Source organism: Eleutherodactylus coqui, chromosome 10, assembly GCF_035609145.1.
Source record: "Eleutherodactylus coqui strain aEleCoq1 chromosome 10, aEleCoq1.hap1, whole genome shotgun sequence".
NCBI lineage: Eukaryota > Metazoa > Chordata > Amphibia > Anura > Eleutherodactylidae > Eleutherodactylus > Eleutherodactylus coqui.
This window is the reverse complement of record NC_089846.1, coordinates 111,743,396-111,768,615: the sequence shown is the minus strand read 5'-3', so window position 1 is coordinate 111,768,615 and position 25,220 is coordinate 111,743,396. Positions and strand designations below refer to the sequence as shown.

Here is a 25,220-nt window from a genome sequence, read left to right as displayed (position 1 = left end):
GTTCCGGCCCTCCCGCCTTCATTCACAGTAAGCAGGAGTCGCTCAAACACTGAGCAGCGGCTCCAGTTTACAGGGTCCGAGACAGACGCATAGCATGAAGCTCCTGGGCCCCAATATAAAACCTGTAACCGGGCCCCCGATTATAGTGCTTTATTCATAGTACTGGGCTCCCTATATGGAGAAGAGAGGCCTTATGGGCCCCTCAAGGCTCCTGGGCCCGGGTGCAACCGCATCCCCTGCATCCTCTATAGTTACGCCCCTGGGTGCAACCACATCCCTATAGTTATGCCAGTGGACTCAGAGAGTCATTTGGTTTTTTAGCTCTGCTATAAACCAAGCAATGCCGACAGGTGAGCGATTTCTTACTCAGTACCCTGCCTGCGGCCACGTGTACACAGGTGGACTATTGCCTGAATTTGCCCTATGTAAAGTAGCCTTAAGCCAGGTATCCATAAAGTTTAATAAAATGTCCGCATGATGTACCTTGTATCAGACTGGAGCAAGAAATGCTGGAACTGGAGTATTTCTCTGAGTATGGCCGCCTGCAGACGGGCAGGTCGGATCCGGCGGCGAGAACCCGACCCCAGCCTCTGCAGGGACGAGCGCGTACTCACCCACCCTCCGGCTCTTTCATGTGTCGGCTGCTGGGCAGCTGGCGCATGCGCAGACCGCAGCCGGGTGAGTGACGTTTCTGTGCGAGGCTCTGCGAGCCCTGCACAGAAATAGGACATGCCGCGGTTTGTTTGCCGCGCGGCATTTCGCGCGGCCAAACCGCGACCGTCAGCATAGGAGTGCGTATTGTAATGCACTCCTATGCAGGCTTTCAGTGGCGGAAATCCGGCGGTAAATACCGCCGCGGGATTTCCGCCCGTGTGCAGGCGACCTAACTGTGGCTGTTATTGTTATGTGGGTTTTATTTACTTCTGCAAGTAAACTTTTTGGATAATTGCGCACTTACCTGTAGGTGTTATAGTAACTTGCACTGCGAAAAGTTCTACAACTTGTCATGATACCAATTCAACACAATCTCCCATCATCCAGTTAAAGTGCATATGTTAACATGTGTTTTTTTTTAACATGGGAGCCTATAGCTGACGGATGGCTGACGAATGGCTGACGGATGGCTGACGGATGGCATCCCTTGAGGAATCTGTCGGACATAAACATTTTTTATATGTCTGTTTAACATCTAACTCCATATATCTGGGGATATGTGGGGCTCAGTGACAAGTTAAGGAAGGACACATCTGGTATTTATTTGTATACATTCCTGGAATGATGAATCTGCCTGCTGATGCAGTGATCAGTGCTTGCCCCCTTAACAATGCAGAACTCCTCGCATTCACCATTTGGAGAAAGAGGTAGTAAGGGGGCCATAATAGATGTTATCCCATGTTGTCAGGATAGGGGAAATACTTTGGGAAGAAACAGATAGAACTAGAAAATGGCTGAACAGACTTAAAAACCGTAAAAGTGAGAGAACACGTCTCATGCACAGGTTGCAAAGCTAGAGATTTTTCATTCATTAAGCGATCATAGTTAATTATTTCTTTCTTCACCCTTCCCCATTTTTCCACATTTGCAACTAGCTCTATTGCGAACACTGTGTTTAGTTGATAACACAACCATGCGGCTGGATTAAGATTGATGCCTTCAAACTTTGGTGCTGGAGGAAACTTACGAATTCCTTGGGCCACCAAGATCACGAACAAAACACTCCTAGACCGCATCAAACCAAAGTTTTCATTGGAGGGCAAAATTACGAAACAGAGACTCTCATACTTCGGCCACATAATACAAGATAACTCATTAGGAACATCGATACTTGGAGTGGTCATCGGAAAAAGAAGACCTGGCCACCAAAGAACGCGCTGGGGTGATACTATCAAAGCCAACACCAACATACAAATGGTCGAACTGAAGAAGCCGTACAATACAGAACAGTGTGGAGACGTCTGATCCATCAAGTGTCCGAGAGTCGGCCCCGACTAAATGGATAAAGATAGGACAGAGAGTTAATTTTGCATTTTTTCATCAGCGTCGAGACCCAAATAAGTAAAAGTAAACTATTCCCCAATAATAGTGTACAAATTACCAGAAAGCTACCATTTGTCACCCATTCAGTTTTATAGGTTTCCAAGATACATAGTCTAAAAAGTGTCCAGCCAGTGCTCATTAGTGCAATGCATTACCCAGATACAATGTAGATACTATATTGATAAATGTATTATTCTTAGGCCTTAGTCAGACGGGCGTTTTTTCGAGCGATTTGCGGATCGCATGACGGATGCGCATCCGCAAATTGCGTGACCGGTGCCCGAAAATCGCCCGAAAATCTGCTCCTAGCCGCATTTCATTAGAAACGGGCCGGAGCTGTCCAGCGCACTGCATTCAATGGATCTGGCAATACAGCCGTCTCCATTGAAAGCAATGGGCTGCCGGCGTGCGCGGGATGAATTGTCGGGAAGGGCTTAAATATATAAGCCCTTCCCTGCAATTCATCCAGAAATGTGTTAAAATAAAAAAATATATATACTCACCTTGTCCCGGCAGCCAGAGTTCAGCGCGGCCAGCCTGCAGTGGGTGTGAAGGGGGTGTGAGTCAGACCTGCCCCCTGATTGGCTCAGCGCTGAGCCAATCAGAGGCAGGTCTCACTCACACCCATTCATGAATTCATGAATGGGTGTGAGTGAGACCTGCCTCTGATTGGCTCAGGCTGAGCCAATCAGGGGCAAGTCTGAGTCACACCCCCTTCACACCCACTGCAGGTCGGCCGCTCTGAACTACGTCTGCCGGGACAAGGTGAGTATATATATATTTTTTTTTAACACATTTCTGGATGAATTGCAGGGAAGGGCTTATATATTTAAGCCCTTCCCGACAATTCATCCAGCGCTGTTCGGCAGCCCATTGCTTTCAATGGAGCCGGCTGTATTGCCGGCTCCATTGAATTCAATGGGCAAACATCGTTCTTCTCTGCCACAGCTGTTACAGCTGTGGCAGAGAAGAATGATTTGTCTTCTATATGTTCTCAATGGGGTCGGCGCTGCTGCCGCCGGCCCCATTGAGCGCATATAGAGAAGAGAACAGGAATCGCAGATCGCAGATAGGTGCGATCTGCGATTTCTGTTCTATAATTTATCGGACGAGCGCATAAAAAGCGCTTATGTGTCCGATACCATTGCAAAGCAATGGTTTTAAAAAATCGCCCGGACGCATGCGCATGCGCAAGTCGCGCGAAAAACGCCCGTCTGACTAAGGCCTCAGCCAGTATTATCCAACAGCCATATAAAGCAAAACAGTACAGACATTCAATACTATGACAACATAGAGCTAAATAGACCTTAAAAGGTGCTACACCTCACCTACAATACAGCCAAATAGTGTCCAAATAACGTAATGCTATAATGTGCCCACACAGCCAGCAGAGTCATGCTGTACACACATAGTGCTATATGCTGTCTATTAGTGTAAGAAGTGCCATTAGATGTCTGTCGTTCCCAATGACTCCATAACAAACACACAAACTGTGACCTTGACTGCCGACCTGATTTTTTTGGACATCTTATCTAAAAATTAGAGATGAGCGAGCCTGCTCGGATAAGGCAGTTACTTGAGCGAGCATCGCTCTTCTCGAGTAACTGCATTCTTGCCCGAGCAGGCTCGGGGGGCTCGAGAGGGCGGCGGGGGGAGAGTGAGAGAGATCTCCCCCCCCCCCCGCCCCCCCCCCCCCCCCCCGCCGACCCCGCTCATCTCTACTAAAAATCACGGACAGGAATAGTGATATGAACATATTAGCTGTATTTAGTGTGAAGTCTGAAAATAGTCCTGTATTGTTACCGACTGTCCAGGAATGTGTGGGCTGCCGGCAGTCCTGATAGATGATTGTCACATAACTAGCCACAACCCAGGGCCCGCTCACACTGCCATTAGGCCACGTTAACTACTTCGATTTCTGATTGAGGAGGAAACAAACGGAAATCAATCAGAATTAAACACTTCTCTTTTTCCCTATTGATTTCAATGGGTTCTAATTAAAAACAGAAATATTTTCTTTCTTTCTGTTTAATTCCGTTCTGCCTCATTTCTGTTTTTCGAACAGAACAAATAGTGCATTTAGCTGCCCTGTTTGTTCCATTTACAAAAACGGAAATTAAATAAATGGAAATATTTCCAATTTTTAAAAAAAATCATTGAAATCAAGAGGGAAAAAACGGAAACGTTTAATTCTGTTTTTATTTTTATTTTCATTGCTTAATCAATGTCCCTGCATATTGATGACTGAGAATGGTGCTGCCCTCTGCTGGCAGCAGCCAGTAAATCTCATATTTTCTCACAGATGAGTAGTTTTACTGTTGTGATGGTCTCCAAGAGAGGGGGCTTCCATTATGCTTGCTTTATTGTAATATGTGCAATTTAGACAGATGTACAGGGTGTAATAAAACTAAGTAGCTCTTTACACTCTTGATCTGCTAAAAACTTCCTGGAGTTAATTTTTTATAAACCGTTTATTCCACTCGTAAGGTTAAAATAATACTTTTCACTTATTGTCTGAATGCTCAACAATACAGCCCTAAACGGAAAGTCAGCCATTTATAAAAAGACCTGTAAGTACTAATGAAGGTTTATGTCTGGGAAGTTGGGTTAGATTTTTTTTGCGTTGTTCCATGGACATAATGGGATACAGTATATCTGTACATTAAGCTCCCCCTAAGTTATCATAAATGATGGCTGGAAGTGTGAACTAATCCAGATGGGGGAGTAGAAGGACACTTATGTCTGCAGATGTGTCACTCATGTGAGACCTAAATAGGTGGGTACTTAGTTAGTATTAACTTTTATTACCTGGTTACTTTTATTACCCCGGGGAACGGGTGTTTCACTACATGATAGGAATATCTTTGCATTCTGCAAAAGTTTTCCTAGACAGGTTCCTCTTTGGCGCGGTTCTCCTATATATGCACTCACTTTAGAGAGCCAGCAGTCCACTCTGCTGATTAAGCCTTCAGCTCCCCCTACTGATAAATAGCAAGAATGGCTTCACAGTTACATGTTTCAGGAAATGATGTACAGCGTTCATCATGGTGGCGTCACTATAGGGGATGCAGGGGATGCGGTTGCACCCGGGCCCAGGAGCCTCTCTTCTCCATATAGGAAGCCTAGTACTACGATATGAATAAAGCTTTACAGTTGGGGGCCCTGTTACAGATTTTGCATTGGGGCAGGAAGCTTCAAGTTACATCTCTGATTTATCTCATCTATAATTGATTGCTCAAAATAAAAGTACAGTGGAAGGATATTAATATATTTCAAAGACATACTGTTGCAGCAAACCATCCAAAATCAGGAAGAGGAGTTGGGATGACGTCACGATGTCGTCCCCAGTCAACATGACTGCCCTTTTGGCGCACTTGTCCTGTCATTCAATGCTGGGTACCGATGAGTGCTTTCTTCCTGTCACTGCAGAAGGCCTATGGAGTGTCGTCTTTCAGCAATCCCTCAGTGTGTAAATGCCCTTCTTCACAACCCTGCTATAACATCTCCTCTGGTGCATCGAGTGATTGGTCAACAGGGAGGTGTTTTCCTTAGCTGGCCAATATTTACTTCTGCATACATCTTCACTGTCCTCCATCTAGGCAAAGGGTAGGTCCTCTAGGTTCCTGACATGGGGCCGCACCTATCGGCACGATCGCCCTGCTTGTAGGCAGGGTCTGCCACACCAAAGTTGGCTAGGGACAGTGTTCCCAACCCCATAGTTCTGTTATTGTTACTTGCCCTGTCTTGCCTCTGAAAAAAGGTAAAAATTTGCATAAAACTGTTTTTTGCCATTTTTGACCCATTGTATCTTAAGAGCTATGCATCCTTTGGGGTCCATAATGTGAATAATGAGAAACATTTCTATGGAGTACACATTGATAAATTCATAGCTGAGTTGGATTGCATTGATTATGAGTTATTACTGCTTAAAATATGAGTTTTATTTTGCGCGATGGAATTTTTCAGCTACGTTGACATGCAATGGTGGCAGAATGATAAGAGTGACAGTCTGAGGAGCTTAGCTGGATTCAGCACCAAACGTTCTCCTAGTGTGTGAAGTTTCATTGCTCTAGAGTCATTGGAACTGGCTTGGGAATAGATTGAAATCACCACTTTTTTCAGGTTGCGCGCTGTAATCACATGACAACCCCCTAGATTAAGACCTGTAGGCTGTAATCACATGACAACCCCCTAGATTAAGACCTGTAGGCTGTAATCACATGACAACCCCCTAGATTAAGACCTGTAGCTCGTGAACCAAAGCACTTTAAAGCCTAATATTCTGGCTATCTTAGTTTAGGGTCAGGGTCTATCTTTGTGCAAAGTTTCATTGAAATCTGAGGTTTTCATTGTTGCCTCTCTATTAGCTTACTTTTTAATGTTTGCTTTTAGAATCACATATAAAGTATTTTTTATTTATGATTTCCAGTTTGTTACATTCTCTAATCTTTTTATCTATGTATTGTGTCTTTACTAGGGTCGTCCTGGTCAACTTGGGCCGCAGGGTCCAATGGGGCCCCCAGGATTTTCAGGGCCAGTTGGTGTTGCCGGATCTAAAGGTGAAAGAGGATTTCAAGGATCACCGGGACCATCTGGTCCAAAAGGAGATCAGGTCTGCTTAATGATTCATTTAACTCATATTCATTCAGAAACGAAGTGTAATCTTTACAGAGGCGCAGCATGCCTACTAATGGGCTGTTGGAGAAAGGGGTAGGAGCCGATTCTTCTATCGGACGTTGTTTACATGCACAGGGTTTCCTTCTCCATGGCCACCACACTATCAGTAAACAAGAGAGTGGGGATTTGCCTAGGGATGATGGAAATGGGTACGTAGATGCCAAAAAACAAAATTACTGCCCCAGATGAGGAGGAATGTGGCAACCTAAACCACCAACATAAAGTGCAGCCCAATTGTATTTTTGCTACATGTTTCCCTTAGTTCCACCGCAATTTTTTGTCTGTGTTTTTAGTCCCTGTCCACCTTTCATGTACTTTATATAGAGATGGTCCATTTCCAGTTTTTTTGTGTACTGCAGGAACCTGAGAATCTATTATTTGTCGGAAGACTAATATGGGGTGATTCCATTGATTTCATAACTATCCCATAGCCCTTTCATTCCGAAGATTCCTCCAACACTCAATGCCACCTTCAGACAAGCAACTACTATTGACTTTGTTAGGGGCCTTTTACATGACCCGATGGTCGGCAAGAAGCAACTTCCATTTGTGTTATACAATAAGATGAACTGGAACAAGGCCATACGATGGGAAATATTTAACACCTACGGGGAGATTTTTTAAGAAATGATCAAGAATAGTGTTTCATATGCCAATGTATTGGGGTTAGAGATGAGCGAGCATCGGTCTTCTCGAGTAAATGATTACTCGTCCGAGCACCATGCGGTGGGGCGGCGGGGAGAGTGAGAGAGATCTCTCTCCCCCTTGCTACCCCCGCTCCCCCACGCCGCCCTCCCACATGGTGCTTGGACGGTTACTCGAAAAGACCGATGCTCGCTCGAGCATCAGCCTTAAACGAGCGGGCTCGCTCATCTGTAATTAGGGTACATTTTATACGTTTTATTCTGTCAAAGTCAGAAAATGAAATATACAATTTGCACCATATTCTGGCTTTAAAATGAATAGATATGTCAGAAATTTCGAGACCACACCTATTCCCAATAAACTCCACCCACTTTCCCTCTCCACAATTTAAAATTGGTGAGTGCCAACAAATTTTTTGTGCATGGGGTGCACCATGATTTAAAATAAGACTGATAAATTGCCCCACTAATATTTACAGAATACTTTCGTCTTTGAACATTATTTTGCATGCTATATAATGGACTTTATACAATGGCAGATGCCAGAGGAAAGAAGGATCAGACTGTTGGATTTCTGATCCAAGTGTGCATGTGTATAGGGGGTCTTGCATAGAAAAAACAGGTCCTCTTTTCCAAAAACACTGCCATGTTGTCTATAGGCTGTGTCAAGTATTGCAGTTTATTTATGGATGGGGATGAGATTCAATATCACACATAGCCCATGGACAGAAGTGGGGCTATTTTTGAAAATAACAATAGACCTTTTATCCCAGTCCTTGACAACTCATTCAACTGAAGTGTTAGGAGGGTTGTCTTACTATGAGAAACCCCTTTCATATTCAAGCATGTGGAGGTCATGGGCTTCCCTTCCCTATAGTTCTGGCAGCCCCAACCTTTCCCCGTATAGGCTGCCAGTACTATAGGCAAAATGCATCTTCTGCCACAATAACTGCTGATAGCCAGGTCTTAAAGGAGCTTGATCTTCAAGAGCCAATCCCTCTAATGGGTATGTATCACCCGTATTAAAATCACATAGTGGAACATTTTACATTCTTCTAATCTGTTTTTATTTTCTGATTGTAGATTTTTTCTATTTTCTGTACATGACCATGAGGGCCGCCATCTCCCCATAGCTGCAGTTAATAGCATTTACAGATATGCTTTACAGCAACATTCATGGGCTATAGACACAATTGACAAAAAGCGACCTGTTGACATCTGTCAGGGTCAATGACTATGGTCATCAGCATCTTTTAACTCGTCCATCTGTCTGTCATGGAACCCAATCCTCTTCGGCTATCACATACAGCAGACTCTGCATCCCCCTCCAGGCTAGGGCTTCTGTCACTGCCGCCCGTAGATTGTTCATGCACCTCATGTGCCCTTTAAAGGGCGCACTCAGCTTTTACATCACTGGCCAATTCAAATGCACCTCTGTTTATTTAAGGCACCCTCCCCGCTAACAGTTACCTGCATAACTAGTCCAGTTTGGTATGCAAAGATATGCTCTTGTTTTGACCGACTCCTGGTTTGACCCATGCTTGGTCTACCCAGCTTTCGTGACTTCTCCACTCCTGACCTCTGCTTATTTTTGGAACATGTCTTTCTGCTGCCTGCAATGACCCTTGGTCTTCCAAATCATTATGCAAGAATTCTGTCTGTCCTGACCTCAGCTCTGTGCCGTGAACACGTCTCTGCCTTCTTCTCCGGTACTGCGATACGGCTACCCTGATTAGTTTACATCAGCTGCTACGACACTTAGACTATTCCTGAAGTAATAGCTTGGGGCTTCCTGCAGAGAAGATTGGATCCCAATTGGTAGCGTTAAAGTGAGAATGTTTGGAGACCGGAGGTGCTGTCATTAAAAGTGGCCCTAAGTCAAATCAGTTTGTAGCACAGTGAGTCCACACAGGCAGCTTGACAACTTCTATGTCGTCCTGATCTTCTCTTTCCAATGACTTACCAATCTGCCATAGACAGCCATGTTGCTGCTCACACAACTTCTGCAAAATACGCGGGGAAGATAAATCACAGCATGTTGTATCTTGGAGCGTATTACGCGTGTATAAACGCCAAGACAGTAAATGGTTATAGGCGACGCGCAGCCAGTCCGCATTGTAATTGCGTATGCCTGCGTGCTTCTCGCATATATCTCGCAGCCAGCATATGCTTGTCACTTCAAGCTAAGGGATTGCTCTTGCTACAGTTGGAGTACTGCAGACAGTTTATCCTATCCCCTATTTTGCCAGTATCGGTCTTAGTTTTGAAGGTTTAATAAAATATAAAATGATTGAGGTGCTTACTAAGTTGTAGCTACAGTATTTTGATTTGCTAGGATCTACTAGATCTTGTTCTCATGTGTAGAAATGTTTCGTACCCCACTTATTCTTGCTAATATATTTTCTACTTCCCCTTTCCACAGGGTCCTATGGGAGTTCCTGGTTTCCAGGGGGGTAATGGGATTCCAGTAAGTTGGGTTACGTGTTTTTCCATCTCTTTATCTTTGATTTGACTTTGATTTTTCCATGTCGGTATTTCTGTTCTTGAAATAGGTGCTTCATATTTTGTTTCTCTCTCCAGTATGAAGTACAGGAAGTAATCACCCAACAGTTCTTCAAATAGAGGGTCATTTGTACTGTCAGGTTGTGCTGCTGGAATCTGTTGTTCTACAGCGTTCCAGGAGCACACCTTCACAGGTGCGGGATAATTGAGCTGGCTGTATGTGGAGTTCCCACAGGTCTCGTTAGAGTAGACATGAGGACCGTGAGACATGAGGACCCTTGAAGCTGGGCTCACGGCTTAAGTTCAGTTGCCAATGCACAAACTAATTCCTCGTATTTATCACAGCAATTTCATCTGCTTATGCATGCAGGGATGTTTGGTGAGTGTGTTGGCATCCAGCCAGCTCAATTATCCCTAAATTGTGAAGGTATGCTCCTGGAGCCCTGTAGAACAACAGATCCCAACAGCACAACCTGACATATACCAATCATAAATTCCTAGTGGGATTGTTTTGATTTTCTACATACTATAGGGAAAACTTATCCAACGAAATGTGCGTCAGCAACAAATCATCAAGCATCTTGCTAATTCTGTCAATTTATGGTCTTTTGTGGGTTAACTAACAGTGCTGGATAGACTTAATACTGTACATTGTGTATAAAAGTCATAATTACAAAATGTAGTAAGCTTTTTCAGTTATTTGTGGTAACAAAAGAAGTATTGTTCTTTTCTTTACCTTAAAGGGCCATAGTGGGCAGCCAGGTCACAGAGGTTTGCCTGGACTAGATGGGTGTAATGGTACCAGAGGCGATGATGGATACTCTGGGCTTCCAGGATTTCAAGGCAGTTCAGGAATACCAGTAAGATTTATTTGTTTTCTCTGTAAACCATCGCCTATTTTACTAATGCTTTTTGGCAATATGTTTATAATCAAAAATTTCATACTTCCTAGGGATTTCCAGGCCTCAAAGGGCAGAAGGGAGAGCCTTCCTTTATTAACGGTGGCATTAAAGGACCAAAGGTAAGATAACATGTATGGCCTAAGAGATACTAGACCTACTTTGGGACCAGATAAGCAATTATTTTTAGGAACAATTTTTTTTCAGGTGAATAAGGTAAAAAAGAGAGTATGGGACATACAGTTGAATGAATAAGTAAGTGAACCCGTTGGAATTACCTGGATTTCTGCATTGGTTACTCATAAAATTTGGTCTTGTCGTTATCTTAAAATAATCTATTTGTCTGATAGGTCATAATTATACACAAGGACAATCTAACTAAACTAATCACACACAAACAGTTGTATTATTCGTGTCTTTTATTGAGCTCATTGAGTAAATATCCGCAGTGCAGTCAAAAAAAGTAATTGAACCTCTGTGCTAATGACTTCTCCAAGAGCTTATTGGCTTAAGGTGTTTCAATTAAGGAGGTAAAATAGGGTGTGGGGACTTTACAAGTGCTGTGTACATTAAATCCAGGCACACAAAGCCTGGTTTCAAACAAATCTGTTGTTCTTAAGAAAGACTGGTTAGTGTGAACCATGCCTCAAGTCAAACAATTTTCTAATTGAGAAGATTCCGCATTATTGCTACTCTCAGTAGGAGTGGACACACTGTTAAATTCTGTGCAAAAGAGCACAGGCAATCCTGAAAGGCGAGAAAGAACCCAAGGGGGGGAATAAAAGAAGACGTTATAACTGCAAAAACCTATGTTCCTGTGTCCACTATTAGAAAAACACTTAATAAAAATGTCCCAAAAAATTGCTGCTGCTGTCCAAAAAAAAAATTGCTATTCAAGCTTGCCCAAGACCACCCTGATGTCCCACAGTGCTTCTAGGAAAGTGTCTTATGGACAGCAGAAACAAAAATGAAAATTTAGTGCTTAATGCACAACGCAATGCTTGGAGGAAAAAGAACACTGTACATAAAAAAAAAACCTCAAGCCATCTGTGAAGCATGGTAGAAGGGGCATCAGGCTATTACATTCATGGGTTCACTTACTTTTTTTTTTTTTTTACTATTTTAGGCCGCCTGTACACAGACGGGTTGGTTTCCACATGCAGGATCCCGCAGCTGAAACCAACCCTGTGCCCGGCCAGTAACCCCCGCGTACTTCTTCGCAGCCATCTTTATCTGTACTGCAAATGGTCCGGCCAGCATGTCGGCACACATGCACAGTACAGATTACGACGCACCCCTCGCTAGGCGATGACACGGATCCCGCAGCCTTCCCGCAGTGATGATTGCGGAAGGGCTGTGGGTCTAAAAGCTTCCATTGACTTCAATGGAAGCCGTCCGCTCGGAATCTGCCTCAAAATAGAGAATGCTGGGATTTTCCCCCCACAAGCAGAAAATCGCCATTGATTTCCACTCGTGGGCAGGAAAACGCTTTTTCATAGCATGCCATTGGCGACAATTGTTGTGGATTCCAGATTCCACAATGCAAAGCCAGCCATGTGCAGCCGGCCTAACTGTTCTACTCAATTAACCCTTTCCAATCCACTGTCTGACCTCTGAAGACATTATGATTTAAGGCTGTACAGCTCCGATGTTGGAAGACGGCCGTCGGGGTTTTTTTTTACTGTATATTGCCAGCCTCTCTGCTGTCGGAGCCTATCCAACGTGTCACCTCATGCAGTACTGGCTTTAGCCAGCAGATAGCGGCATTGTATAACAGCAGAAAAAGAGTAAGCCCCCTAGGAAAACCAGGATACAAATTGGGTTGGAAAGGGTTAAAGACCCGGACAGTTAAACTGTTTGTATGTTATTAGTTTAGTTAGATTTCATTTATCTATAATTGTGACTTAACTAACAAGATGTGGTCTGATTGTTATCTATCATTACAGAAATCCAGAGATTTCCGAAGGATTCACTTACTTTTTCTTGCAGCTGTACCTACACACTACAGATAGTCCCCGACTTGCGAACATTCGACTTACGAATTTCGCTAGATACGAACTATCTGTCCTGCACAGTATGATGTCATGCTATGGCACAGTATGATGTCATGCTATGGCCTTACATCATACTGTGCAGGGTCCGGACAGGCTTCTATCAAGCCTGATAGAAGCCTGTCCGGTCACATCGCGGTTGCTGGGCAGCTGGGGGCCTTCTGAAAGGCCCTAGGGCTGTCTATGCAGAGCGCCTAGCAAGCCGTGCGCTTGATGGGCACTCTGCACAGGCTGCCCTGGGGCCTTTCAGGAGGTCCTCGGCTGCCTAGCAACCACACAGCATCCTGCGATCTCATCGTGGGACGCTGTACGGGCCCCCTGAACGTCGGGTGCCGGCTGTTTCTTACAGCGGGCACCCGGCGGCAGCAGTTCCAACAGGCCGCGCCGCTCGTCAGAACTGTTAACACTTTAAATACCGCTGTCAGAGCGGTATTTAAAGTGTTAACAGTTCCGACAAGCGGCGCGGCTCGTCGGAACTGCTGCTGCCGGGTGCCCGCTGCAAGAACAGCCGGCACCCGACGTTGTATGGAGCGGGATCCACCCGCGATCCCCTCCATACAACCATTTGTTCGACTTGCGAACAAAACGGACTTGCGAACGGGCACCCGGAACGGAACCTGCTCGCAAGTCGGGGACTAACTGTACTATACTATGCAAATGCCAATTCTTCAATCATTTTATTTCTATTTGTTTTTGGAATCATACAAATCGGTACGGAGGAAGTTCAGTAAACACTTCTCATACTTTAGGCCGGATGCCCACGGACGAATTATTGCTGCGGAATTCGCAGTCAGACACCCGCCGCAATGTCCGTCCATAGACATGCTGTGTTAAACGATTCTCCCATGCCCATGAGTGGAAATCAGCTGCGAGCTTTCGCTTGCGGGGGAGAATCGCAGCATGTTCTATTCTGTGCGGAAAATCGCATGGATGGCTTCCATTCCAGCACCAACATGTCATGCACTGCACTGCGCATGCGCACCGGCTTGCAGGCAAGACACTCGCAACGGATCCGGAGAGGTGAGTATAGCATCCGCTGCGATATTTTGCAGTCAAAATCTGACCCAGCTGTGGGCATGAGGCCTTAATCACATTTGGACTCCCAATTAACCCCTTCCTGCCTCAGAGTGTTAATGTACTTCTTAGGTGGGAAGCAGTTCCCGCGAATAGACATACATTTACGTCCTATGGATGGTGCAGGTTCAGAATCTAAGCCCGTACCATACATAGAGGGAGCTCACTGGGACTATCAGCCTACCGCTGCAACAGCGAGGGTCAGTGAGAGCGAAAATCCCTTCTGTTAACCTCTTATATGCCACAGTGAATGTTGATCCTAGCAAGCAAAGGGTTCACAGGGGGAGGGTGCTCCCTCTGTGACTTCATTGCCCTCCACCATGTAATCGTGGAGGGTCAGTGGCTTTCCATTGCAACTGGACACTAGATAACAAAAATTAATATATTAATATATTATTTTCGGGGAAACACGGTAGATACATGGATAGACAGACAGACATATAGATATGAAATAGATAGATATGAGATAGATAGATAGACAGACAGATATATAGCTATGAGATACATAGATAGATAGATAGATATGAGATAAATAGATAGATATGAGATAGATAGATAGATAGATAGATAGATAGATAGATAGATAGATATGAGATAGATAGATAGATAGATAGATATGAGATAGATAGATAGATATGAGATAGATATGAGATAGATAGACAGATAGATAGATACCATGGACCACTTCTTTGTGTGAGGAGAGCAGCAGGACACGCAGACACTGTACAGTGTATCAGCAAGAGCAGCAGGGTGATGACATCACCTTGCTCAGCTCTGTGCCATGCAGTGTGTCTGCCTGCCTGCCTCCCTCCTGTTCTTCGGCAGGCTTCCTCTTCTCACACTCGGCCGCACCGCAGCAATCACGCGGCCGCCAATGCGACCAGCCAGTAATGCACTGTATGTGCATTTGTATATGGCGGAGGGCGACCTTTGGGTCCCCTCAGCACAGAGGCCCGGTCACAATTGCGAGCACTGACGGTATCCCAGTGATAGATACCATATCCAAAATCTTATTGTAAAGCCTTATATGAATGAGAAGCATTACTGATCAGGTTTGCTGAGTTTGAGAGATGCATTATTTTATACAAACATACAAAGGTTTATCATTTGCACTTTAAAAACTGTATGTCCCAAAGCTTCCAGAAAAGCAGTTCTTTTAACATGTAGACAACCCCCCCACCCCCCCCCCCCCCCCACCCCCGCCCCCCAGAAAGATGGTCCTTTTTTAGAACATTGTTTTAATAAGTATTTGAAAAATTCACTACATATTATTTTTGTGCTTGTCCATTGTTTCAGGGTGATGACGGTCAGAATGGAGTTGATGGCTTTCCTGTATGTATATTTTTACACTGTAATTTGGTATTTAAATGATTACTAACAACCAGCACTTATATGATGGCCAGTGTAACAATTAGCAAAACTGCTATTTTCTTTACCTACCTAACATGTTTTTGTGCTGAAGACTTCCATCTTGCTAGCTTGCTGTCTATATCTGCTATTTAATGATTTACAGGAGACATGGAGACCTTAGAATAAGGGTGGAGGAAGGAAATGAGTCACTCTGCTCATTGAAATGTATAGACAGCAGAGGGGAGGGAGAGGAGTAAAAGAGAGACTCTTACAAATGCTGGTTGCAAGCAAATAGCAGGTCGCTGCTTACTGTGTTTTAGCTACAGAAATCACATCTCCACGGCCCGTACAGTCTTTAGAACACAGTACAGCAAAAGGCTCCTCCCACCAGTCTTGAGAGGATTGAGAAGCAGGTGCATACCCTGTAGTTTGGAAAATATAGAATATAAGTCATATAATTTCTAGAGATAGGGTTATTGCTCAAGTACACACACATAGGAGCTTATTCTGCAAGGTTAGGTATACTTTAAATAGTCGTATACCTTTTTACATACCAACACAAAGACATACACAATATACACAATATGCAATTTACAAAATGATCATACTACTATAAATGTGCAGGATGATGAGATGTTGTTATGCACGATTGGAGGATGAGGCTTGAATACTTTGATAATATTATCAGTTACTTACATTTATCATTAGTTTTGCATTACTGTTAAAATTCATGTTTAATCAGAGTTGTTCAATTTCATTTGTACAAATATGGCTAATTTTACATTGATTTGCATTACTACAGGGGCCACAAGGACCAGCTGGGCCTCAAGGTCCAACAGGGCCAGCTGGCCCACATGGCTTACCAGTAAGTAAACTGTTTTTAGGGTGCACTTTCACTTTATTTCCTCTCCTTCCATAATACTATGTTGGTAAAAAAAACACAAGATTTTGATACTAGTATTCCCTTCATAGGAATCTTGCATTTCTGTATATATAAATCTACAGCCATCTCACCCAACTTGTGAAAATGAAAAGAAGAAAACTCTTTCTCGTACTTGCAGAGCACCACATTTTTTATACATAAGGCCATTCTTCTTTTATGCTGTTGTTGTGTCCCTTCACAGCCATAGTGCTCATTAGTGACCCTTTCACAGTAATGGTGCCCCTCAGTGAACCCCTCAGAGTAAGTCTCAGTTTTACATCTTCTATGCAGAAAACTGCAAGCAACAAAAGGTACTTTTCTGTCCAGCTAAAAATACTGAGAGGAATGAAAACCCTGTGAAATGGAGACCAAAGAAGTCTCCGTTTACACATTAAACATCCTGGTTCCATCCAGATTTCTGTTGATCTGCAGTTTTCTGCATAGAGGTAAAATTTTAGTGTAAAAGAAGCCTAAAGCCGATGCGCCCGTGTGACTGAGCCCTTACTGCAGGAAGACGGCCGTACTTCAAGATGGACGACTCGCCGCAGCGCTGCAGAAAGAACACATGACCGTCAATGAAGCCGGTCACATGTTCTTTCTTCCGGCGCTGCAGAGAGACGTCCGTCCTGAAGTGCGGCCGTCTTCTTCCTGCAGTAACACGGGCGCCGATGCGCCTGTGTGACTAAGCCCTAATAGTGCCCTTCACAATAATGATGCTCTCTAGTGACCCTCTAATAGTTATATTGACTCTTGGTGACCCCTTCACAGTAATTAAAAACCCTCTTACAGTAATAGTGTATTTCTGTGACCCCTCACAATATTAGTATAATTCTATATAATCTTCAGATTTAATTTCTATATAGTGATAGTGACTATAGTTCAGTTAACTACTGTGATCACAAGGAGACATCCTCTCTGCTTGGAGTCGTTCATTTTTCTTCTCTTTCGGTCACTAGACCACCATGAAAACTTCTTCCAGCCACAACTTGTCTCTGCCAGTCTCCCTATCCTATTGTTATCCCGATTGACTCTCTCAGTAACCCCTGTAGTAATAGTATCCGCTCTGTAGCCTGATAAAGCAATAATGTCCCCTCTGTGGACTCACTTAGTTATAGTGTCCCCTCTGTATTCCCACCTAGTTATAGTGCTTCCCTCTGTGGCCCCCATTAACAGGGGCGTAACTATAGAGGATGCAGGGGATGCGGTTGCACCCGGGCCCAGAAGCCTTAGGGGGCCCATAAGGCCTCTCTTCTCCATATAGGGAACCCAGTACTATGTATAGAGCATTATAGTTGGGGGCCCTGTTACAAGTTTTGCATCGGGGCCTGGGAGCTTAAAGTTACGCCTCTGCCCATTAATAATGCCCCTCTCTGTTGCCCCACTTTATAGTACTCTCCTTCATCGCCCCATGATATAGTGCTCCCCTTTGTGGCCCCACAATGTTATAGGCTCCTTCTGTTGTGCCACTTAATAGTGGTCCCCTCCCCCACCAGGTCCCTGCTTTTCTACGTTAGTCAATTAGCAGAAGTCCATACTCTGTCTTCATACCTCACGCTGAAAATATGTAGCTCACAGCACTCACAGACTCCTCCCTATCTCCAGCTCCGAGCACAGACTGATTAGTGTGGGGAAAGAGTCTGTATACAGAGGGGTGCTGTGTGGGTGCTGTTTCTCTGTGTTAGATAATTGACTTAGGTGGACAATTGGGGAAATGGTGGGTGGCGTGAGGAGGGGGGCAGGAAATGCCTCCAGCTACCTGGAACAGCCCCCAAAAATCTGAGACTGTCTCTCCAAACCCAAGACGTTTGGAAATGCCTCCAGCTACCTGGAACAACCCCCAAAGTCTGAGACTGTCCCTCTAAATCCAAGACGTCTGGAAATGCCTCCAGCTACCTGAAACAGCCCCCAAAATCTGAGACTGTCCCTCTAAATCCAAGACGTTTGGAAATGCCTCCAGCTACCTGGAACAGCCCCCAAAATCTGAGACTGTCCCTCTAAATCCAAGATATTTGGCATGCATGATACAATATATTTTTACATACTAAAAAAATAACTTTTGCACAAAAATGCACAAACACACTGCTAAAACCAAGTGATGTATCACAAAATGCAAATACATGACCTATTCCACATGTATCGATAGAATATCTCTCAGCGTAGAGAGATGAAGAGTAGATTAGTGTTTACCATATAGCATGTAAGGTCAATCCAATCTAAGACAAGTATATATTGAACTGTCTGAATCCTTACTGAACTTTCCTTTAGGGTCCAGCTGGGGTGCCTGGCCTAACGGGTCCAAAAGTAAGTCGCCATGTTTATTTCTATTCTTTTTTTTTATATAAAGATCTACTCAAAACACAAGATCCAGAAACTGCTGAATGTATCACAAATAGAGATGAGCGAACGCGTTCGTCCGAGCTTGATATTCGTGCGAATATTAGGGTGTTCGTGATGTTCGTTATTCGTAACGAACACCATGCGGTGTTCTGGTTACTTTCACTTCCTTCCCTGAGACGTTAGCGCGCTTTTCTGGCCAATTGAAAGACAGGGAAGGCATTACAACTTCCCCCTGCAACGTTTAAGCCCTATACCACCCCCCTGCTGTGAGTGGCTGGCGAGATCAGGTGTTCGCCTAATATAAAAGTCGGCCCCTCCCGCGGCTCGCCTCAGATGCGGTGTGAGTTAGATGAGGGACAGTGCTGTTTATACCGGAGCTGCTGTAGGGAAAGAATTGGTAGTTAGTGTAGGCTTCAAGACCCCCCAAAGGTCCTTATTAGGGCCACTGATAGCTGTGTGTTGGCTGCTGTTAGCAGTGGGATTTTTTTTTTTCTCAAAATCGCCTCTGCAGACCGTTGCACCTGGCATTAGGGACAGAAGTGCTGCATAGGCAGGGAGAGTGTTAGGAGTGAGTGTAGCCTTCAAGAACCTCAACGGTCCTTTCTAGGGCCATATTTAACCGTGTGCAGTACTGTGCTGGCTGCTGTTAGCTGTGCTGCATTTTTTTTGGGCTTCTCAAAATCGCCTCTGCAGAGCATTCCACCCTCCATTGATACTGCAGGGAAAGAATTGTATAGGCAGGGCCACAACACAGTTATTATTCATAGAATATACGCAGTGCTGCCTGTTGGTGGGAAAAAACTGAAAACAAATCTATTTGTCCAGCCTCTGTCCGTCCTAACGCCTGTGGACACGTGTGAGCTGCGTGAAAAACATTGCTAAATCATACGCACCCAGCTACGCTTTACTGCTGGCTTCGCCATTTGCTTTCCTTAATTGGGAAAAAAATACCTGCTCTGCCAGAGTTATAATAACTCTGCTACCCTCACGTTCTGTGACACATAAGCAGGGACACAGCACAGTTATTAAACTTCTCATGTTCATTGAATATACGCAGTGCTGCCTGTTGGTGGGAAAAAACTGAAAACAAATCTATTTGTCCAGCCTCTGTCCGTCCTTACGCCTGTGGAGATGTGTGAGCTGCGTGAAAAACATTGCTAAATCATACGCACCCAGCTACGCTTTACTGCTGGCTTCGCCATTTGCTTTCCTTAATTGGGAAAAAAAATACCTGCTCTGCCAGAGTTATAATAACTCTGCTACCCTCACGTTCTGTGACACATAAGCAGGGACACAGCACAGTTATTAAACTTCTCATGTTCATTGAATATACGCAGTGCTGCCTGTTGGTGGGAAAAAACTGAAAACAAATCTATTTGTCCAGCCTCTGTCCGTCCTTACGCCTGTGGAGACGTGTGAGCTGCGTGAAGAACAGTGCTAAATCATACGCACCCAGCTACGCTTTACTGCTGGCTTCGCCATTTGCTTTCCTTAATTGGGAAAAAAATACCTGCTCTCCAAGAGTTATAATAACTCTGCTACCCTCACGTTCTGTGACACATAAGCAGGGACACAGCACAGTTATTAAACTTAGATAATTCATTCACTAGAGGCAGTGGGGCCTTTCGTTTTCCAAAAAGGGCAAAAATTATATTTGGCCTGCAGTCTTGCGCCAATTTATTTCCTGCCTGTGAAATCAAATCACTGGTAATACAGCATGCTGAGGGGTAGGGGTAGGCCTAGAGGACGTGGACGCGGCCGAGGACGCGGAGGGCCAAGTCAGGGTGTGGGCACAGGCCAAGCTCCTGATCCAGGTGTGTCGCAGCCGACTACTGCGCGATTAGGAGAGAGGCACGTTTCTGGCGTCCCCACATTCATCGCCCAATTAATGGGTCCACGCGGGAGACGGTTATTAGAAAATGAGCAGTGTGAGCAGGTCCTGTCCTGGATGGCAGAAAGTGCTTCGAGCAACCTATCGTCTACCCGCAGTTCTGCGCCGTCCACTGCTGCCAATCCGAATCCTCTGTCTGCTGCTCCTCCTTCCTCCCAGCCTCCTCACTCCACTACAATAACACCTGCTCAGGAGCGGGAGCACTCCCAGGAACTGTTCTCGGGCCCCTGCTTAGATTGGGCAGCAGCGGTTCCTCTCCCACCAGAGGAGTTTATCGTCACTGATGCCCAACCATTCGAAAGTTCCTGGGGTCCGGGGGAAGAGGCTGGGGACTTCCGCCAACTGTCTCAACAACTTTCTGTGGGTCAGGAGGACGATGACGATCAGACACAGTTGTCTTGCAGTGAGGTAGTAGTAAGGGCAGTAAGTCCCAGGGAGCAGCGCACAGAGGATTCGGAGGAAGAGCAGCAGGACGATGAGGTGACTGACCCCACCTGGTGTGCAACGCTTACTCAGGAGGACAGGTCTTCAGAGGGGGAGTCAAGGGCATCAGCAGGGCAGGTTGCAAGAGGCAGTGCGGTGTCCAGGGCCAGGGGTAGAGGCAGGGCCAGACCGAATAATCCACCAAGTGTTTCCCAAAGCGCCCCCTCGCGCCATGCCACCCTGCGGAGGCCGAGGTGCTCTAAGGTCTGGCAGTTTTTCACAGAGACGCCTGACGACCGACGAACAGTGGTGTGCAACCTTTGTCGCGCAAAGCTCAGCCGGGGAGCCAACACCAACAGCCTCACCACCACCACCATGCGCAGACATATGATGGCCAAGCACCCCGCAAGGTGGGACAAAGGCCGTTCACCGCCTCCGGTTTGCACCCCTGCCTCTCCCCCTGTGCCCCAACCTGCCACTGAGATGCAACCCCCCTCTCAGGACACAGGCACTACCGCCTCATGGCCTGCACCCACACCCTCATCTCCGCTGTCCTCGGCCCCATCCAGCAGTGTAGTTCAGCGCACCGTTCAGCCGTCGCTTGCGCAAGTGTTCGAGCGCAAGCGCAAGTACGCCGCCACGCACCCGCACGCTCAAACGTTAACCGTCCGCATAGCAAAATTCATCAGCCTTGAGATGCTGCCGTATAGGGTTGTGGAAACTGAGTCCTTCAAAAGTATCATGGAGGCGGCGGCCCCGCGCTACTCAGTTCCCAGTCGCCACTACTTTTCCCGATGTGCCGTCCCAGCCCTGCACGACCACGTCTCCCGCAACATTGTGCGCGCCCTCACCAACGCGGTTACTGCCACGGTCCACTTAACTACGGACACGTGGACAAGCACAGGCGGGCAGGGCCACTACATCTCCCTGACGGCACATTGGGTGAATTTAGTGGAGGCTGGGACAGAGTCAGAGCCTGGGACCGCTCACGTCCTACCCACCCCCAGAATTGCGGGCCCCAGCTCGGTGCTGGTATCTGCGGAGGTGTATGCTTCCTCCACTAAAGCACCCTCCTCCTCCTCCTCCTCCTCTGTCTCACAATCAAGATGTGTTAGCAGCAGCATGTCGCCAGCAGTCGGTGTCGCGCGGTGTGGCAGCACAGCGGTGGGCAAGCGTCAGCAGGCCGTGCTGAAACTACTCAGCTTAGGCGATAAGAGGCACACGGCCCACGAACTGCTGCAGGGTCTGACACAGCAGACCGACCGCTGGCTTGCGCCGCTGAGCCTCCAACCGGGCATGGTCGTGTGTGACAACGGGCGTAACCTGGTGGCGGCTCTGCAGCTCGGCAGCCTCACGCACGTGCCATGCCTGGCCCACGTCTTTAATTTGGTGGTTCAGCGCTTTCTGAAAAGCTACCCACGCTTGTCAGACCTGCTCGTAAAGGCGCGCCGGCTCTGCGCACATTTCCGCAAGTCCCACACGGACGCTGCCACCCTGCGCACCCTGCAACATCACTTTAAGCTGCCAGTGCACCGACTGCTGTGCGACGTGCCCACACGGTGGAACTCTACGCTCCACATGTTGGCCAGGCTCTATGAACAACGTAGAGCTATAGTCGAATACCAACTCCAACATGGGCGGCGCAGTGGGAGTCAGCCTCCTCAATTCCTTTCAGAAGAGTGGGCCTGGTTGGCAGACATCTGCCATGTCCTTGGTAATTTTGAGGAGTCTACCCAGGTGGTGAGCGGCGATGCTACAATCATTAGCGTCACCATTCCTCTGCTATGCATCTTGAGAAATTCCCTGCAAACCATAAAGGCAGCTGCTTTGCGCTCGGAAACGGGGGCGGGGGAAGACAGTATGCCGCTGGATAGTCAGGGCACCCTCCTGTCTATTTCTCAGCGCGTACAGGAGGAGGAGGAGGAGCATGAGGAGGATGAGGAGGAGGGGGAAGAGACAGCTTGGGCCGCTGCTGACGGTACACCGGCTGATTGCCTGTCATCCTTTCAGCGTGTATGGCCTGAGGAGGAGGAGGAGGAGGATCCTGATAGTGATCTTCCTAGTGAAGACAGCCATGTGTTGCGTACAGGTACCCTGGCACACATGGCTGACTTCATGTTAGGATGCCTTTCTCGTGACCCTCGCGTTGCACGCATTCTGGCCACGACGGATTACTGGGTGTACACACTGCTCGATCCACGGTATAAGGAGAACCTGCCCACTCTGATTCCCGAAGAGGAAAGGGGTTCGAGAGTGTTGCTATACCACAGGACCCTTGCGGACAAGCTGATGGTAAAATTCCCAGCCGACAGCGCTAGTGGCAGAAGGCGCAGTTCCGAGGGCCATGTTGCAGGGGATGTGCGTAGATCGAGCAGCATGTACATCCCAGGCAGTGCAACAGTCTTTAAGGGCCTGGCCAGCTTTATGGCTCCCCACCAAGACTGTGTCACCGCTCCCCAGTCACGGCTGAGTCGGCGGGAGCACTGCAAAAGGATGGTGAGGGAGTACGTAGCGGATCGCACGACCATCCTTGGTGACGCCTCTGCCCCCTACAACTACTGGGTGTCGAAGCTGGACACGTGGCCTGAACTAGCCCTGTATGCCCTTGAGGTGCTTGCTTGTCCTGCGGCTAGCGTCTTGTCGGAAAGGGTGTTTAGTGCGGCTGGGGGAATCATCACAGATAAGCGTAGCCGCTTGTCAACCGACAGTGCCGACAGGCTAACACTCATCAAGATGAACAAAGGCTGGATTTCCCCAGACTTCTGTTCTCCACCAGCGGACAGCAGCGATACGTAAGCAATACGTAGGCTGCACCCGCGGATGGAAGCTACGTTCTCTCTCACCATCCAAAACGGGGACATTTCTGCTTCATCAATCTGTGTCTAATATTCCTCCTCCTCCTCCTCCTGCTCCTCCTCCTGAAACCTCACGTAATCACGCTGAACGGGCAATTTTTCTTAGGGCCACAAGGCTCACTCAAATAATTTTTCAGAACAATTTTTATAAGTTTCAATTAGCTTAAAAGCGTTGGAACTTTAACTTGAACCAATTTTTCGTTACACTGGGCTGCCTCCAGGCCTAGTTACCACTTAAGCCACATTAACCAAAGCGATTCACCTGCCATCTTGGTTGGGCATGGCCAATTTTTACTGAGGTACATTTGTACTGTTGGTACACCAATTTTTTGGGGCCCTCACCTACAGTGTAATCATAGTAATTTCTATGTTCTTCGCCTGCACTCATGGTACAGAAAGGTGTGTGGGGTTGGCCTACACTTTAGCTACATAAATGTCACTTGTGCCTTGGCTATACTAAGGCTACTGAAATGGAACTAAGACTGCGCTCCCGCTATACTGCTGCTTCAGAATTGTTACTGGGGCCTGTCTTGAGTGCTACTATTGCTTACATGGAACGAAGACTGCGCTCCCGCTATACTGCTGCTTCAGAATTGTTACTGGGGCCTGTCTTGAGTGCTACTATTGCTTACATGGAACGAAGACTGCGCTCCCGCTATACTGCTGCTTCAGAATTGTTACTGGGGCCTGTCTTGAGTGCTACTATTGCTTACATGGAACGAAGACTGCGCTCCCGCTATACTGCTGCTTCAGAATTGTTACTGGGGCCTGTCTTGAGTGCTACTATTGCTTACATGGAACGGACACGTGGAGAGGACACGTAGTGCCTCAAAAACATCCCCCTCCTCCTCCAACAGGGAAAACATTGTTGGCAAATGCCTTTGCATTGGTTCGTCTGGTGGCAGTCCAAGAATTTCACCTTTACCGACACTACAAGAGAGCCCCCCCACCATCCCCCCGCCACGGCCCACTTAATCCTGGCCACATTCCGAAAACCAACAAAATACAACCGTGGTACTAGGTCCGCAGTCACCACCACATTACCACCAACGCGGTTACTGTTAAGGTGCATATAACCAGTCTGACTGGGGCATGCAGACACCTTGACAGAATGAATAGTGTGTGGCACATAGGTTCCCCATTGCTATGCCCACGTGTGCAGCTCCTGATGGCGGTGGCACAGGATTCTATTTCTCATTGCTTCTGTACAGCATTGTGGGCTATCGCCCCGCCCCTATTAAAGAGGGTCGCTACCTAGCCGTGCCAATCCTGTGCAGTGTGTGCCTGCGGTCCCTCGTCGTGGCAGACGCACTTCTAAATAGACATGAGGGTGGTGTGGCATAAGGGCAGCTGAAGGCTGCGCAGGGACAGTTTGGTGTGCGCTGTGGGGGGGAGGGGGTGCGGTTGGGCAGCATGTAACTCAGGAGAAGTGTCAGTGGAGTGTCATGCAGGCAGTGATTGTGCTTTGTTGGAGGTAGTGTGTTGCTTAGCAAAGGTATGCCATGCTAATGAGCGCTTTTCAGAAGTAAAAGTTGTTGGGAGGGGGGGGGGCCCACTC

At 46.6% G+C, this 25,220-nt stretch overlaps 1 protein-coding gene across 4 annotated transcripts in view; it reads left to right on the top strand.

The window, feature by feature from the left end:
- Positions 1–25,220, top strand: part of COL4A6 (collagen type IV alpha 6 chain) — a 246,693-nt gene that overhangs the window by 156,270 nt on the left and 65,203 nt on the right. For all 4 annotated transcript variants that reach the window (XM_066581712.1, XM_066581713.1, XM_066581714.1 and 1 more), the window contains 7 exons: positions 6,515–6,649; positions 9,781–9,825; positions 10,604–10,720; positions 10,813–10,881; positions 15,181–15,216; positions 16,037–16,099; positions 18,422–18,457. In XM_066581712.1, the coding sequence (XP_066437809.1) occupies positions 6,515–6,649; positions 9,781–9,825; positions 10,604–10,720; positions 10,813–10,881; positions 15,181–15,216; positions 16,037–16,099; positions 18,422–18,457 (501 nt within the window). The remainder of the gene's footprint in view (positions 1–6,514; positions 6,650–9,780; positions 9,826–10,603; positions 10,721–10,812; positions 10,882–15,180; positions 15,217–16,036; positions 16,100–18,421; positions 18,458–25,220) is intronic.